The following is a 17,687-nucleotide window of genomic DNA, read 5'->3' on the forward strand; positions in this document are numbered from 1 at the left end:
TGTGAAAGAACAAAATGTAACAGAAATGTAACCCATTAATGTACCTTATTGTCCCTTTTGTTGTAGAAGGAGTATAAATAAAAGAAAAAGTGGAATTATTTTCTGTGGTCAATATGGGTACAATATACAGTTGAACCTCAGAGTTATGAACACCAGAGTTACAAACTGACTGGTCTACCACACAGCTCATTTGGAACTGGAAGTATGCAATCAAGCATCAGCAGAGACCAAAAAAAAAAAAAAAAAAAAAAAGGCAAATACAGTACAGTACTGTGTTAAATGTAAACTACTAAAAAAAAAGTAAGGGAAAGTTTAAAAAAAGATTTGACAACGTAAGGAAGCTTTCTGTGCTTGTTTCGTTTTAATTAAGATGGTTAAAAGCAGCATTTTTCTTCTGCATAATACCGCTATGAAACTTTACTAAGTCAATGTTTAGTTGTAAACTTTTGAAAGAACAACCATAACATTTTGTTCAGAGTTACAAACATTTCAGAGTTATGAACAACCTCCATTCCCGAGGTGTTCATAACTCTGAGGTTCTACTGTAATTGCAAATTCTGCTAATTGCCAAGTCCATTAGACAGAGGAATTATCTGCCAAAGTACATGGTGAAATTGCCCCCCCACCCTCACCCCAGGGGCTTCTAAGGCAGAAGTTGCAGGGAATTATTGGGGAATTGGTAAAATTCCATGAATGTTGTAATGTAGAAGGATGACTAGATATTTTGAGAGGGCTTTTAAAATTATAGTCTGTACAATTCATTTTTTCTTTAAGTCTAGAATGCATAGTGATTTAGGACAGAGAAAAAGCATTGCACATCTGTATTTACAAAAATAGTCATCACAAATTTTACTACAGGAAATGCTTAGTTAATTCATGTTACCGCCAAAGCACCATGGCTCTCCATGAGTTAGCAATTAAGGGTCCTCCTTCACCTCTTGCTGGTTTTGTCTTTGAAGTGACAGCTCCAACTTCAAAATAACCCTTCTGTTAGAAAATGTTTTACCTCTTGTTGTTTCAAGTAACTTGAATTATGCATTGTAGTCTAAGCCAGTGCTACTCAAAGTGGTGGTCCGCGGACCGGCACGTTGGCTGCTGGTCTGCGCGCACATTGGAAAAAAAAATCGCTGGTCCCCATACCAGATAGCTTGAGAAGCACTGGTCTAAGCTTGAGGTAACAAAGGGTCACATCCTTTGGGACTAAACTGTATTTTGAGTCTGCCTCTGCTCTGAATTCTTGAACCCTGGCTGCAAGGACCAGATGCTGGCTGGATGCAATGGGACCATGATAGTTGAAGCCAGCGGGAAGCCTCTTCACTGTGCCATGGGATTGGAGAGCGCAGCACGCAGATGCAAATTACAAAACAATCCAAACAGAGACTCCAGATGGCTGGAAAAGGGCAAATATAGTGCCCATCTATAAAAAGGGAAATAAGGACTACCCGGGGAATTACAGACCAGTCAGCTTAACTTCTGTACCCAGAAAGATAATGGAGCAAATAATTAAGCAATCAGTTTGCAAACATCTAGAAGATAATAAGGTGATAAATAAACATAGATTTAAGAACAAATCATGTCAAACCAACCTGATAACTTTCTTTGGCAGGGTAACAAGCCTTGCGGATGGGGGGAAGTGGTAGACATGTTATATCTTTACTTTAGTAAAGCTGAATGCATCTGATGAAGTGAGCTGTAGCTCACGAAAGCTTATGCTCATATAAATTTGTTAGTCTCTAAGATGCCACAAGTACTCCTTTTCTTTTGACACTGTCTCACATGACCTCATAAACAAACTAGGGAAATGCAACCTAGATGGAGCTACTAGAAGGTGGGTGCAAAACTGGTTGGAAAACCATTCCCAGAGAATACTTATCAGTGGTTCACAGTCTGCTGGAAGGGCATAACGAGTGGGGTCTTGCAGGGATCAGTTCTGGGTCAATATCTTCATCAACAATTTCATTAATGGCATAGAGAGTGCACTTATAAAGTTTGCAGATGATACCAAGCTGGGAGGGGTTTCAAGTGCTGTGGAGGATAGGATTAAAATCCAAAATGGTCTGGACAAACTGGACAAATGGTCTGAATTAAATAGGATGAAATTCAATAAGGACAAATGCAAAGTATTTCTTCCTAAATGGAGTAATCAGTTGCACACATACAAAATGGGAAATGACTACCTAGGAAGGAGCACTGCCCTGAGTGCAGGGGACTGGACTAGATGAAACTCTCGATGTTCCTTCCAGTTCTATGATTCTTTGATAACCAGAGTTCAGTGAATCAAGTTTGTGCTGCACTTTGTCACGCATTTTGTTCTGAATTTCCTTTAATTTCTGATTATTTGGAGGTTTTACATAGAAACAGGTTCCCCCTCTTTACACCTCTATTTTAAGCAGCATCCTCTGGCCTGATGCTTCCAGGGGATTACAATGCCTTATTTGTGGTGACAGAACTTGTAACTGCAGAAGTAATTGTGATAGTAGCTTCATTGAATGGATAGGACAAGAGGGAACTGCCCACAGCTACAAGTGAATTTGTTCTAACTCCATCTTGGGACTAAAAAAATTTCTATGGCAGCAGGCAAAGTTGTTGTCCTGCAAAGCAATAAAACTGTGTTTCTGCCTTTTTTGATCAGAAGAATAAGTTGTTTTCTTTTTTAACCTCTTCATAGAAATCTTGCAGCAGCTTCATCAGCAGCTGGTGGAGGCTGAGCACAGGAGCATGACCTACCTTAAACGGTTTAATAAAATCCAGGTAGACTATCACAATCTCATCGGGGTCACTGCTGAGCTGGTGGATTCCCTCGAGGCCACAGTCAATGGCAAGATGGTAAGATGAGCCCCAAGTGTGTACATGGTTCTGCTTTAGGAAATGGAAGTAGAATCTGCCTGAAGTGCAAGTTAAGATTAATGGTAGCTCAGTGTTTCTGTAAGTACAGTATGCATTTAATAGACAAACGGAAATCTTGGGGAGAGATTCTCCCTTTATCCCTGCATGCTGCTCTGGTAGGATAAAGGCGCCACAAAGGGCTGGAATAGAATTACCCCAGCTCGGGAACAGTATACTGCAAGCATAATTGTTTCTATGCTGCTCCCCTTGTGGGCTCTGGCATAGGGGTAGGAAGGGGGAATCTCCATAGCGCACAATTGTATGGAGATTATGGACTGTGGCACAGCACATGACAGCCCTTGGGAGGCTGCTTTAAATTAGAGACACCCCCTGAGCGTTTCTAGTTTATACCAGTCTCCCGGCTAACCCAGGATCTGGGTGGTGCAAGGGTGTTTGCCCTCCATCCCCCAAGCTGAACTTTGTGTTATGTTAACTTAGTTAGTAAAGAAAAATTCCCACGAAGAAGGGGAGTTGTCTCTGTGCAGAGAGGCTCAGATCCCTATCTGTGACTCAGGAATGCACAGCCCAACTTCGGGTAGAGGCATTGCAAAGATGTCCTTGAAAGTCTGTCTCTGTTCTTCAGCCTGGCCTAAGGCCTGATCTACACTACAAAGTTGGGTCAATGTAAGGCAGCTTACCTCAACCTAACTCTGTAAGCGTCTGCACTATAGTGTTGCTCCCACTGATGTAACTCGCCCACTACACCGACCTCATAACTCCACCTCCGTGAGAGGTGTAGCACTTAGGTCAATGTAGTTAGGGTGAGGCAGTGTCTGTTTAGACGCTACGTTACTTACGTTGCCTGTTGGCTTTCAGCCCTGTGCGGGGCTCACGGCTGTCAGAGCCCCACGGTACCCTACAAAGTTAAGTCGGTAGAAGTGTTTCTGGTGAGGATGCACACCACCGACAGAGAGGGCATAATGTGGACATGAACCACTGTAGTAATTACTGAGGTCGACATACAGCCACCAAACTTAGGTCGACTTAATTATGTAGTATAGACAAGGCCTGACTCTGTGCTGGTCTAGTCTTCCAATATAACTTGGAACAGCCTGAAGGTTTTTCTTAATTATGCTGGCTACCGGTAGCTTCCAGGGGCTGTTAAGATAGCCATGGATTGCTGGCTGTGGGAGAGCGGAGGTTGGAGTCACTACACTTGCTCTGTGCCACTGAAGGATCCCCCTACACTAGGGTGAACATCTTGTGGCTGGTGACCAGGGCTGGATTAATGCAGGGGTTTTAGGGGCTGCAGCCCAGGGTCTCGGGCTAAGGGTGGCCTCTGCAAAAATAAATCCATAATTATGTACAATTCAGAGGTCACCAACCCATTGATTGCGATCAACTGGTCGATCTTGGAGTTTCTGCCAGTCGATCGTGATCTCCAGGCCCATAAAAGTCCAGCGGCACAGCAGGGCTCAGGCAGGTTGCCTGCATGCCATGGCCTCACACCACTCCCGGAAGAGGCTGGCTGCTGGCACGTCTTTGTGGCCCTGGCAGGGAGGCGGCTCCATGCGCTGCCCCTGCCCCCAGCACCATCCCTGCAGCTCCCATTGGCCAGGAACTAGCCAATGGGAGCTGCGGGGGTGGCGCTTGTGGCGCGGGCAGCGCATGGAGACATGCTTCCCCCCCAGGGGCGCACGGAGACGTGCCAGCAGCTGACCACTTCCGGGAGCAGCGTGGGGCTATGGCTGGCAGGCAGGCAGGCAGCCTGCCTGAGCCCTGCTGTGCTGCCAGCTGGGAGCGGCCTGTTGTAAGCGCCTCGTGGATGGAGCCTGCACATCGCACCCCCTCCTGCACCGCAAACCCCTGCCCCAGGTCAGAATCCCCTTCTGCACCCAAACTCCCTCCCAGAGCCCACACCCCTCACCCTTTTCTTCACCCCAACACTCTGCCCTAGCCTGGAGCCTCCTTCTGTACCCAAACTCCCTCCCAGAAAGAAACTAATATAACAGCTGTTCTAAGGTAAGAAGTAGGCTATTTTGAATTAACTTAACTATATTCTACATGTTTTAAGACTGAAATGTAACCACAAACTGGCTTTATGTTAATTAAAAGGCAAGTTTAGTATAGCGTTAATAGCCTCAGTGCCATAATTGTGATCATTTTGTTCTAAATTAGGAAAAAGACTTGTATACAGGGGCCCCACAAAATCTAATAGCCCCGGGCCCACAGGAGAGTTAATCCGGTGCTGTGGTGACTCTGAGTTTAGGGTTGCTTTCTGCTGACGAAGCAGTGTTAAAGTGGCACCATGAAAGGAATTTATGATCTGCCACAGTGTGTGGACTTTGCTGTAGAACAGGGTGGGAAAGGTGCCTGATCACACTAGCTTTGAAAATAGTTGGGAGTAAATGTCCAGTCATTCGTTGCTCCCATTCCCTAGCTTGGTGCAGTGCTGTCCAAAGTGATAGTCCCTGTGTTCTTACATGGAGCTGTGTCAGGCTAAGGAGGTATTATTTTGACTTTTGTTTTCCTTTGCACTCAAAGCTCAGGAAAGTGCATCATCTGATCCTTCCCAAATGTGTCCAGCTGGTGGTGCTCCTGAGTTGTAGATCAATGTTTCTACCCTGGCTCTGACTTCAGGATGGTTTTGGGACACTATCATAGGGCCTAATCACATCAGCCGCACTATCAGAGGCTCGTTTACCTGCACATCTACCAATGTGATAGATGCCATCATGTGCGAGCAATGCCCCTCTGCCATGGACATTGGCTAAACTGGACAGTCTCTGCGTAAAAGAATAAATGGACACAAATCAGAAGTCAAGAATTATAACATTCAAAAACCAGTCGGAGAACACTTCAGTCTCTTTGGTCACTCGATTACAGACCTGAAAGTGGCAATTCTTCAACAAAAAAACTTGAAAAACAGACTCCAACGAGAGACTGCTGAATTGGAATTAATTTGCAAACGGGATACAATTAACTTAGGCCCACCTTGATTATCACTACAAAAGGTTCACCCCCCCACCCACCCCCCCGATGGTAATAGCTCACCTTACCTGATCACTCTTGTTACAGTGTGTATGGTGACACCCATTGTTTCATGTTCTCTGTGTATATAAAATCTCCCCACTGTATTTTCCACTTCAAGCATCCGATGAAGTGAGCTGTAGCTCACGAAAGCTTATGCTCAGATAAATTTGTTAGTCTTTAAGGTGCAACAAGTACTCCTTTTCTTTTTAAGGTGGTTTTGAACTTTGAATAGAATCATGATGGAAGTATATTAGTTCTGATTGAAAGTATTGGTGTGTCCCTGCCCATCACTTCGTAAAAAAAACAAACAATACAGTTGTGGCCCCAAACTGGACTATTTAAAATAATGTTGTTTTACACTTTGAGGGCTTCAGGAACCTTGCTACTGCAGCTGTTAGGCGGGGTCTAAGAGATATCACGAATTGGGGTTCCCTGGAGAGGAAAGAGCAGGCTTCTCAGCTACTGAAGAGCTTTCAGCTGCTTTGAGGCAGGTAGATCCCCGTCCAGGAGCCCCTGTACTCAGCAAGGGGGAATGAAGTGTGAACATCCCAACCCTCAAATCCCCGATATCCAGGAAGCATATGGCCATTTCCCTGGGAGGCAGAGCTGTTGTGATTTTATTTTCCCAAAACCCTAAAGCTCACTGTAAACAACATTAGAATTGTATGAAATGAAGCACAAAAATGTATATGTACGTGACATGCGCTTACTCTCTCTCCTGGATAGCTGTCTGTGTATGCTTTGAGCTCTATCATTTGTTTAGGCAGGATTATGGTGAGTTGTTACCACATAATTCTCAGCAGTATTGCCATTTTAGTATTTATTCTTGGTTTAACTTCCCTTTTAACAAAAGAAAACTTGTACATAGACTTTAATGTGTTGAATTTTCATTTTTGGCGCTTCCTTATAAAACCACTTACTGCAGTGGTTTCCCAAAACATGTATAGACTAATAGAATATCAGGGTTGGAAGGGACCTCAGGAGGTCATCTAGTCCAATCTGCTGCTCAAAGCAGGACCAATCCCCAGTTTTTGTCCCAGATTCCCAAACGGCCCCCTCAAGGATTGAACTCACAACCCTGAGTTTAGCAGGCCAATGCTCAAACCACTGAGCTATCCCAAATCTAAGGTGACCCACCAACTCCATTTTGTCTTTTTTTTTTTTTTTTTGTGACATCCTCCTCCCCCCACCAGGATCCAAATTAGTCAGGAGGCCCCAAATTCATAGGCCAGCATCCTTTGCTTCCTCCTGCTCCTTGGTGCCCCACCGAGGAGGCACCAGCCACCCACACCGGCCACCTTGGTACTGCAACCCTAATCCTAGCCGAGTGCAGAGGGGAAGCCCCAGGGTAGGGTGGTAGAGAGTGAATCCACCCTGTGCTCACCTTGCAGAGACAGCTCCAGTCCCATGTAGCTGGGCCCAGCTCCCTGCTCTGGGCATTGTGACCTGGTGCACAGAGTCGCAGTGCCATTCAGGTTTGCCGTCATGGAGGGGCAGTGAGTCCAAATTTGAGTGAGTGGTGCTGCAATCTGGTGCAAAGGGTCGCAGCACCACTCAAGTTTGTCCTGTCCATCCCCCTTCATGAACGGTGGCTGGGACAAATGTGGGTGGGCTGTGACTCCATGTGCCAGGTCACAAAATCCAGAACTGGGCCCAGCCCCTGGGGAGAGAAGCCACTGCTGCAGCGTGATTACGGGGCAGGTTTGCTCCCCCTTCCCACCCTCTCCTCCGCATGCAGGGTCTCACCTCCACACCGGGTCCAAGACCCATCTAGAACTTTCCTGTGACCCACTGATAGGTTGGGAAACATTGACTTCCTGTGCAAGTACCTGGCTGAAGTCAAATGGAAATGATATGTAATTTCATGTGCTTGGTTTGTTTCTTTATTTTAGATCACACCAGAATATCTTCAAAGTGTCTGTGTTCGTTTGTTTAGCAATCAAATGAGACAAAGTATAGCACATAGTATTGACTTCACAAGGCCTGGAACTGTAAGTACAATCAATTTGCTCTTATCTCTGTAGCCATCTTAAAATACAATACTCATTAAGCTGTATATTTAGGCTTGGAAGGATGAGCTGTTCATTGGTAAATGTCAATTTTGCCATACATACACACACAAATGAAAAATATTTCCATCAATGACAGGAATATGCAGATGGACAAAATAAGAAAAATGCTGATTGAGAACTTAGTAGAGTTCAGTTTATGGATATTTACTTTGTATATTTTGACATGTGATGTTGACAGTTTGTGTTTTACTGGTTATAAAACTTTAACTTTTGAATCTCAGTGTCTGTTGTCATTAAATTTATGGGGTAGGTCAGACAATTATTTAATTAAAATGATTAAAAAAATTAAAAATGCTTAAAAATATATATCAAAATTATCCACTGAATTCTTTAAAAAAATCAGATTCTGTCAAGCCTACGTATATTGCACCAGGGACGTAAGATTATGACCCTGTGTGTAAAATGTAAGGAGTAATGTACACCATGCTGACATGAGGTTATGATTACATTTTGGGCTTCTAATGACCATGGTTATATTGCCAGTTCCATGAGATGGAATTGCAGCCTCATATATAGGCTTCTGAGGCATCTTTATCTTATAATACATGATGAACCACATTGCTGTTAAGAATCTACAGACATACTTTGTCTCATTTAGTTCCATTGTAGGCCTGCATCCAGGTTCTGTGGGTAAATACCTTAGCTCCTGTCGATGGACTCCCTGGAAGGCCTGATGGTTCTTTCCCAACTCATTCTCTCAGTCATACTCTGTCAGATGGCTGCACTGGAGCTACAGTGCTGTTTTCCCTTTCTGTCCCTCTCTATGATGAGTCAGGGCTAGATTTGCAGAGGTATTTAGGCACCTAAAGATGCAGATAGGTGCCTACTGGAATTTATAAAAGCACCGAAGAAGGTTAGGCATGTACCTCCCATTGAAATGTTGGCTCTCTAAATATCTAAGACACTGAAGTGTGAGGTATTTAATTAACGTGTAAATATTATTGAATGGCTTTAAACTTTAACTGTACATTTGTTTTATGTACTTGAATTTTCTCGTTTCTTTTGACAACGTTAATATTAATTAAAATATTGTGTTCCATGACTTTGTCTTTCGTAAACTAAAATGATGACTTTTCCCATTTTTTTGGCCATGACTGCACCAAGCCTTCCTCACGGTATAGTGATAGTTTGTGATATGTAAAAGGAACAACAAAAGGAAGCAAGAATTTTTGCTGATCTGTTTCATTTGCCATTCCAGCTGATCTTTGTAATGACAATATATAGATTAGTTGGTTGTACAAAGAGGAGAGGATTGTTTACGTGTTCCATACCCTTTTTTGTGTTTTTGTTTAGGAGAATGGAGTACACCTCACAGATCACCATGCTCAGTGTACCATAGTGGTCAGGGTTGCTTTCTCTGACTTGCAATATAAAACGCTGGGCCTCCACTAGCCTTTTTCAAAAAAATCTTCCACTGCCATAGTTCCCCTGGTGCAGCTCATTTAGTGGTAGCAACAGTGGGGAGTGCTAATGTGAACAGGCAAATATTTACTATCCTGTCATTGTAGACTTACTCTGAGCTGGGTTAGATGACAGTGATAAAATGCAGGTGTCTTTTCTACATTTGTGCTCCCTTGTTACTGCTGTTGGCACAGATCCACGAACAGCAGTGCAACAGTGGGTAACTTGCCATGCAAGACTAGCATAGACCCAACCTGAAAGGCAAATGATTCCTTTCTTTGTCCCTTCTTTAGATGATTTAAACCCTGGTTCTGACACCATGATGCCCGAGGGCAATATGGACACTTGGGAGGCTACTGTACAGATGTTGTTTTTGTTTGTTACAATATTTTTTTATTCTGTGTATGATATTGTGTTCAGTTCTACTGAAGGTTCTCCACTGTGAAAACACTGTATCTCTGGTGGATCCCACTACTTTCCTCCTGCTCTACTCCTCACTCTCTAGTCCCTGAGCTGTGACTATGACCACAGCTATAAGAGAGCCAGTTACAACACAATTGTCACCTGGCCTGATTACAAGAGGATTCAAATTTGTAGTGTTGGTGGGATCTTATCACGTTGTCAACCAAGGTTAGCCAAGATTTGGGGACAGGGTTAACTAGAGTCTGCCCGGCAGATCTTAACCACATAGCAAGCAGCTCCTCTGACTCAGTCCTTTCATCCTTCTGAATGATAGAGTTCTTGTTTGTTTCCAATTTATACAGTGAGCCTCCCAGAACCACTCTAGGTGTGTGAACAATGAATAGTTAGAAACTCAAACAAGAATAGTAATGTAAAAAAATTAAAACCTGACCTGCCCAGTCCAGTCCATTTTCTTAGATAAAGCTGAAATAACTTGGCATTTCACAAAGTCAGGGACTTCTTCCTTGTCCATTTCTATGGTATGCTGCAGCACTCCCAATCTTTGCTGACCCGGAAAGCAGAAAAGACTAGGACTAGAAATCAAATCCAGGTCTCCAGCATGGCAGTGCAGATTAGTCACAAGGCTGCTGTGAAAAGAAAAGGAGGACTTGTGGCACCTTAGAGACTAACAAATTTATTAGAGCATAAGCTTTCGTGAGCTACAGCTCACTTCATCAGATGCATACAGTGGGAAATATAGTGGGGAGATTTTATATACACAGAGAACATGAAACAAAAGCTACTATGGTAGCCTATCACTCTTTCTTTCAAAATTTCCAAATAACTGGTTATTATGCAACTACATGTTTTATCTGTCCTTAAGTAGTTTCAGCTTTTCACATAAGCTTTGGAATAAAGCTAGAGGCACTGTGTCCCAAGTGATATAGGCCAGAATCAGCCATCAGAATCTGAACCTGTAACATCTGTGCTGGGTATGTGTTGGAAGCTCACTTCACTGTTGACTTTAAACCAGTCAAAGAGACCAAAATATGGCCTCTCCAGCTACTCTAGGGGCTTTTCTACATGGTGTATTAGTGCACACCTCTGGGGTGTCAGTTTTAGTCCACATCAGTGTGCCAGATAGTTCACACCAGCAAGGTCCACGTGGGCCAGTTAATGTGTGACACACTGATGCTGACTAGAATTTACATCCCCACTGGGATGCACTAACTCAAAATGTAGACAAACCATCAGTAACTGTCTTTCCCCACTTATAAAGCTCTCTCTGACCTCTCTTTTGTCACAAAGGGCTCAGTCCTGCCCTCAAATACACTGCAGTGCCTTGTGTTTTTCTCAAATAAGTTACTCACACAGCATACATGAATGAACTCAAGTGTCAGAGCAGAATTGAGTCTTAATGCTGTAGACGACAGTTCTCTGTTGTACAAAAGAAATAAGGCTGTATACTTTGGAGTACATTCTTAAAAAAGGATTTCCTTTGTTTGTTCTATTTTGTTCCCCGCTCATTGAGCGTTGCTCTCAGTTTGGACATAAGAACGTAAGAATGGCCCTACTGGGTCAGACCAAGGGTCCATCTAGCCCAGGATCCTGACTTCCGACAGTGGCCAGTGCCAGGTGCCCCAGAGGGAATGAACAGAACAGGGAATCATCAAGTGATCCATCCCCTGTCACTCATTCCCAGCTTCTGGCAAACAGAGGCTAGGGATATCATCCCTGCCCATCCTGGCTAATAGCCATTGATGGACCTATCCTCCATGAATTTATCTAGTTCTTTTTTGAGCCCTGTTATGGTCTTGGCCTTCACAGCGTCCTCTGGCAAAGAGTTCCACAGGTTGACTGTGCATTGTGTAAAGAAATACTTCCTTTTGTTTGTTGCCTATTCATTTCATTTGGTGACCCCTAATTCTTGTGTTATGAGAAGTAGTAAACAACACTTCCTTATCTACTTTCTCTACAACAGTCATGATTTTATAGACCTCAATCATATCTCCCCTTAGCCGTCTCTTTTCCAAGCTGAAAAGTCCCAGTCTTATTAATCTCTCCTTATAGGGAAGCTGTTCCATACCCCTAATCATTTTTTGTTGCCCTTTTCTGAACCTTTTCCAATTTCAAAATATATTTTTTGAGATGGGGTGACCACATCTGCACAAGTATTCAAGTATGGTGGGCATACCATGGAGTTATATAGAGGCAACATGATATTTTTAAATGAGTCATTTTATGGGTTGGGAAAGTGTTGTGGTGGAATACAAAATTCTGAGGTCTCTGGGTGGTCATATAATTGTAATCAAAGGCAGAGTGTGTCAGCTTGTTGAGTGTACTGTTATCACACAAGAATACACATCTTAATGTATCATAGTGTGGTTAGAAGCCTATCCTTCCATCACTGAGGGTATGTCTACACTACGAAATTAGGTCGAATTTATAGAAGTCGGTTTTTTTGAAATCGGTTTTATATATTCGAGTGTGTGTGTCCCCACAGAAAATGCTCTAAGTGCATTAAGTGCATTAACTCGGCGGAGCGCTTCCACAGTACCGAGGCAAGCGTCGACTTCTGGAGCGTTGCACTGTGGGTAGCTATCCCACAGTTCCTGCAGTCTCCGCTGCCCATTGGAATTCTGGGTTGATATCCCAATGCCTGATGGGGCTAAAACATTGTCGCGGGTGGTTCTGGGTACATATCGTCAGGACCCCGTTCCCACCCTCCCTCCCCCCGTGAAAGCAAGGGCAGACAATCATTTCGCGCCTTTTTTGTCTGCTGCCAGCCAAAGATGTAAAGGATCGATGGAGTGGGTCAGAACAAGAAATAGACCAGATTTGTTTTGGACTCATTTTCCTCCTCCCCTGTCTAGATCACACTGCAGTCAGTCACAGAGAAGGCGCAACGAGGTTAATCTAGCCATGTATCAATCAGAGGCCAGGCTAACCTCCTTGTTCCAATAACAACGATAACTTTGGTGCACCATTTCTTATTGGAACCCTCCGTGCAGTCCTGCCTGAAATACTCCTTGATGTACAGGCACACTCTTTGTTGATTTTAGCTCCCTGAAGCCAACCCTGTAAGCCGTGTCGTCAGTCGCCCCTCCCTCCGTCAGAGCAACGGCAGACAATCGTTCCGCGCCTTCTTTCTGTGCGGACGCCATACCAAGGCAAGCATGGAGGCCGCTGAGCTCATTTTGGCAATTAGGAGCACATCAACCACCACACGCATTATCCAGCAGTATATGCAGCACCAGAACATGGCAACGCGATACCGGGCGAGGAGGCGACGTCAGCGCGGTCCCGTGAGTGATCAGGACATGGACACAGATTTCTCTGAAAGCATGGGCCCTGCCAATGCATGCATCATGGTGCTAATGGGGCAGGTTCATGCTGTGGAACGCCGATTCTGGGCTCGGGAAACAAGCACAGACTGGTGGGACCGCATAGTGTTGCAGGTCTGGGACGATTCCCAGTGGCTGCGAAACTTTCGCATGCGTAAGGGCACTTTCATGGAACTTTGTGACTTGCTTTCCCCTGCCCTGAAGCGCATGAATACCAGGATGAGAGCAGCCCTCACAGTTGAGAAGCGAGTGGCGATAGCCCTGTGGAAGCTTGCAACGCCAGACAGCTACCGGTCAGTTGGGAATCAATTTGGAGTGGGCAAATCTACTGTGGGGGCTGCTGTGATGCAAGTAGCTCACGCAATCAAAGATCTGCTGATATCAAGGGTAGTGACCCTGGGAAATGTGCAGGTCATAGTGGATGGCTTTGCTGCAATGGGATTCCCTAACTGTGGTGGGGCTATAGACGGAACCCATATCCCTATCTTGGCACCGGAGCACCAAGCCGGCGAGTACATAAACCGCAAGGGGTACTTTTCGATAGTGCTGCAAGCTCTGGTGGATCACAAGGGACGTTTCACCAACATCAACGTGGGATGGCCGGGAAAGGTGCATGACGCTCGCATCTTCAGGAACTCTGGTCTGTTTCAAAAGCTGCAGGAAGGGACTTTCTTCCCAGACCAGAAAATAACTGTTGGGGATGTTGAAATGCCTATATGTATCCTTGGGGACCCAGCCTACCCCTTAATGCCATGGCTCATGAAGCCGTACACAGGCAGCCTGGACAGTGGTCAGGAGCTGTTCAACTACAGGCTGAGCAAGTGCAGAATGGTGGTAGAATGTGCATTTGGACGTTTAAAGGCGCGCTGGCGCAGTTTACTGACTCGCTTAGACCTCAGCGAAACCAATATTCCCACTGTTATTACTGCTTGCTGTGTGCTCCACAATATCTGTGAGAGTAAGGGGGAGATGTTTATGGCGGGGTGGGAGATTGAGGCAAATCGCCTGGCTGCTGGTTACGCGCAGCCAGACACCAGGGCGGTTAGAAGAGCTCAGGAGGGCGCGGTACGCATCAGAGAAGCTTTGAAAACCAGTTTCATGACTGGCCAGGCTACAGTGTGAAAGTTCTGTTTGTTTCTCCTTGATGAAACCCCCCGCCCCTTGGTTCACTCTACTTCCCTGTAAGCTAACCACCCTCCCCTCCTCCCTTTAATCACCGCTTGCAGAGGCAATAAAGTCATTGCTGCTTCACAGTCATGCATTCATTATTCATTCATCACACAAATAGGGGGATGACTACCAAGGTATCCCAGGAGGGGTGGTGGAGGAGGGAAGGAAAATGCCACACAGCACTTTAAGCACAGCACTTTAAAAGTTTACAACTTTAAAATTTATTGAATGACAGCCTTCTTTTTTTTGGGCAATCCTCTGTTGTGGAGTGGCTGGTTGGCTGGAGGCCCCCCCACCGCGTTGTTGGGCGTCTGGGTGTGGAGGCTATGGAACTTGGGGAGGAGGGCGGTTGGTTACAGAGGGGCAGCAGTGGCAGTCTGTGCTCCAGCTGCCTTTGCTGCAGCTCAACCATACACTGGAGCATTCTGGTTTGGTCCTGCAGCAGCCTCAGCATTGAATCCTGCCTCCTCTCATCACGCTGCCGCCACATTTGAGCTTCAGCCCTGTCTTCAGCCCGCCACTTACTCTCTTCAGCCCTCCACCTCTCCTCCCGGTCATTTTGTGCTTTCCTGCACTCTGACATTATTTGCCTCCACGCATTCGTCTGTGCTCTGTCAGTGTGGGAGGACAGCATTAGCTCGGAGAACATTTCATCTCGAGTGCGTTTTTTTTTCTTTCTAAGCTTCACTAGCCTCTGGGAAGGAGAAGATCCTGTGATCATTGAAACACATCCAGCTGGTGGAGAAAAAAAAAGGGACAGCGGTATTTAAAAAGACACATTTTATAAAACAGTCGCTACACTCTTTCAGGGTAAACCTTGCTGTTAACATTACATACATAGCACATGTGCTTTCGTTACAAGGTCGCATTTTGCCTCCTCCCACCGCGTGACTACCCCCTCAACCCTCCCCGTGGCTAACAGCGGGGAACATTTCTGTTCAGCCACAGGCAAACAGCACAGCAGGAATGGGCTATACTGAGTGTCCCTGAAGAAAAGCACCCTATTTCAACCAGGTGACCATGAATTATATCTCACTCTCCTGAGGATAACACAGAGAGAGAAAGAACGGATTTTGGTTGAATGCCAGCAAACATACACTGCAATGCTTTGTTCTACAGTGATTCCTGAGTATGTGTTACTGGCCTGGAGTGATAAAAGTGTCCTACCATGAAGGACGAAATAAGGCTGCCCTCCCCAGAAACCTTTTGCAAAGGCTTTAGGACTACATCTAGGAGAACCGCAAATGCCAGGGCAAAGTAATCCTTTCACATGCTTGCTTTTAAACCATGTATAGCATTTTAAAAGGTACACTCACCAGAGGTCCCTTCTCCGCCTGCTGGGTCCAGGAGGCAGCCTTGGGTGGGTTCGGGGGGTACTGGCTCCAGGTCTAGGGTGAGAAACAGTTCCTGGCTGTCGGGAAAACCGGTTTCTCCGCTTGCTTGCTGTGAGCTATCTACAACCTCCTCCTCCTCATCATCTTCTTCGTCCCCAAAACCTGCTTCCGTATTGCCTCCATCTCCATTGAAGGAGTCAAACAACACGGCTGGGGTAGTGGTGGCTGAACCCCCTAAAATGGCATGCAGCTCATCATAGAAGCGGCATGTTTGGGGCTCTGACCCAGAGCGGCTGTTCGCCTCTCTGGTTTTCTGGTAGGCTTGCCTCAGCTCCTTCAGTTTCACGCGGCACTGCTTCGGGTCCCTGTTATGGCCTCTGTCCTTCATGCCCTGGGAGATTTTCACAAAGGTTTTGGCATTTCGAAAACTGGAACGGAGTTCTGATAGCACGGATTCCTCTCCCCAAACAGCGATCAGATCCCGTACCTCCCGTTCGGTCCATGCTGGAGCTCTTTTGCGATTCTGGGACTCCATCATGGTCACCTGTGCTGATGAGCTCTGCATGGTCACCTGCAGCTTGCCACGCTGGCCAAACAGGAAATGAGATTCAAAAGTTCGCGGTTCTTTTCCTGTCTACCTGGCCAGTGCATCTGAGTTGAGAGTGCTGTCCAGAGCGGTCAGAATGGAGCACTCTGGGATAGCTCCCGGAGGCCAATACCATCGAATTGTGTCCACAGTACCCCAAATTCGAGCTGGGAACGTCGATTTAAGCGCTAATCCACTTGTCAGGGGTGGAGTAAGGAAATCGATTTTAAGAGCCCTTTAAGTCGAAATAAAGGGCTTCACTGTGTGGACGGGTGCAGGTTTAAATCGATTTAACGCTGCTAAATTCGACCTAAAGTCCTAGTGTAGACCAGGGCTGAAAGGAGTCCAAAGCAGAGGAGTAAACCTAAAAGCTAGATGTTCCCACTGGACTGACTTCCAGGATTCAGGCATGGATGTCTCGACAAGCGTAAGAGTTAGGCCAGGGCAATGCTGTGGACGAAGGGGTCTGGATCTGAGAATGGGAAGTCAAAGCAGGAGTGCTGGCAGTTCTGAAAAAGCAAAGATGGATTTGAAGCATTTAAAGAGATGATCAAATTCCTAACTTTCTGAAGTTCAGTAAGCTGGTGGGTAAGTTTAAAAATGATTGTATTTGACTTTAAAATATATATATAGTCCCGCCCCAGGGCTGGTTGTGCTGTGGCCTGTCTGCCAAATGCTGCCCAGAGAGTTCCATAATAAGGCTCTCATCTTTTTAATATAGAGCGTGGATCAAACTGGGGCATTAGGTGTTCCCTGGGTAACAACTGTCTTTCATCGATACTAAAGTCCTCTGTGAATAATGGACTAGGACCGGTAGGGTATATCTACACTGCAATAAAGACCCTAAGCACAGCCATGGTTGGCTCAGTTCAGCTTACTTGTGCTGTTGGGCTAAAACTTGCGGTGTAGACATTTGGGTTTGGGATGGAGCTTGGGGTCTGAAGCTTTGCAAGGGTGTGGGGGCTCCAGCCCATGCCTGAACGTCTACCCTGCAGTTTTTAGCCTGAGCCCAATGAGCCCAAGTGAATTGACCCAGGCTCTGAGAATCAGTGTCTGGTTTTTTGTTTTTTTTTTATTGCAATGTAGATGTACCCCTGGTTGCCATCTCTGAAGTCATATCTGTTTAATGCAAGCAAGGTATGGCTAACAGGCTTCTGGCTACTTGACACTGTGGGGCTTGATCCTTCAAAGTGCTGAACACTCTGACCTAGTCCAGCACAGCTCCTAAGCACATGCTTATCTTTAAGCACATGAATAGTCCCCTTAACTTCATTAGGACTATTGACATGCTTAAAGTTAGGTATATGCTGAAGGGTTTTGCTAGGTTGGAACCAGTGTGCTTAGCATCTTGCAGGATCAAGCTTATGGTCTTCAGCTGAGTAAAACTCGTTGCCCCGTACTACTTTCTACATTGCAGTATGGGGTATGCTTCCTGTTTGTGAGATTGATAGCCTTTGCATAATAAATACATATTGTTAATCCTTTATAATTCAGATGTAAATATTTGTTTTGGATTAAA

At 45.3% G+C, this 17,687-nt stretch overlaps 2 protein-coding genes across 6 annotated transcripts in view; one reads left to right on the forward strand and one right to left on the reverse strand.

The window, feature by feature from the left end:
• ARMC9 (armadillo repeat containing 9) overlaps window positions 1-17,687 on the forward strand; it is a 116,669-nt gene that overhangs the window by 24,108 nt on the left and 74,874 nt on the right. For all 5 annotated transcript variants that reach the window (XM_084640006.1, XM_084640005.1, XM_084640007.1 and 2 more), the window contains exons 8-9: window positions 2,669-2,826; window positions 7,752-7,850. In XM_084640006.1, the coding sequence (XP_084496132.1) occupies window positions 2,669-2,826; window positions 7,752-7,850 (257 nt within the window). The remainder of the gene's footprint in view (window positions 1-2,668; window positions 2,827-7,751; window positions 7,851-17,687) is intronic.
• Window positions 9,827-16,452, reverse strand: LOC311526549 (uncharacterized protein; the record flags this gene model as incomplete). Its single annotated transcript, XM_084639705.1, has 3 exons — window positions 15,565-16,452; window positions 14,545-14,983; window positions 9,827-9,863 (listed from the first exon to the last, which is right to left on the reverse strand). Exons 1-3 carry the CDS (start codon window positions 16,145-16,147, stop codon window positions 9,827-9,829), a joined length of 1,059 nt encoding a protein of 352 aa, XP_084495831.1. The 5' UTR covers window positions 16,148-16,452.

This window comes from Lepidochelys olivacea (genome assembly GCF_965140295.1).
Source record: "Lepidochelys olivacea isolate rLepOli2 genome assembly, chromosome: 9".
In the NCBI taxonomy this organism is placed as follows: Eukaryota; Metazoa; Chordata; order Testudines; family Cheloniidae; genus Lepidochelys; species Lepidochelys olivacea.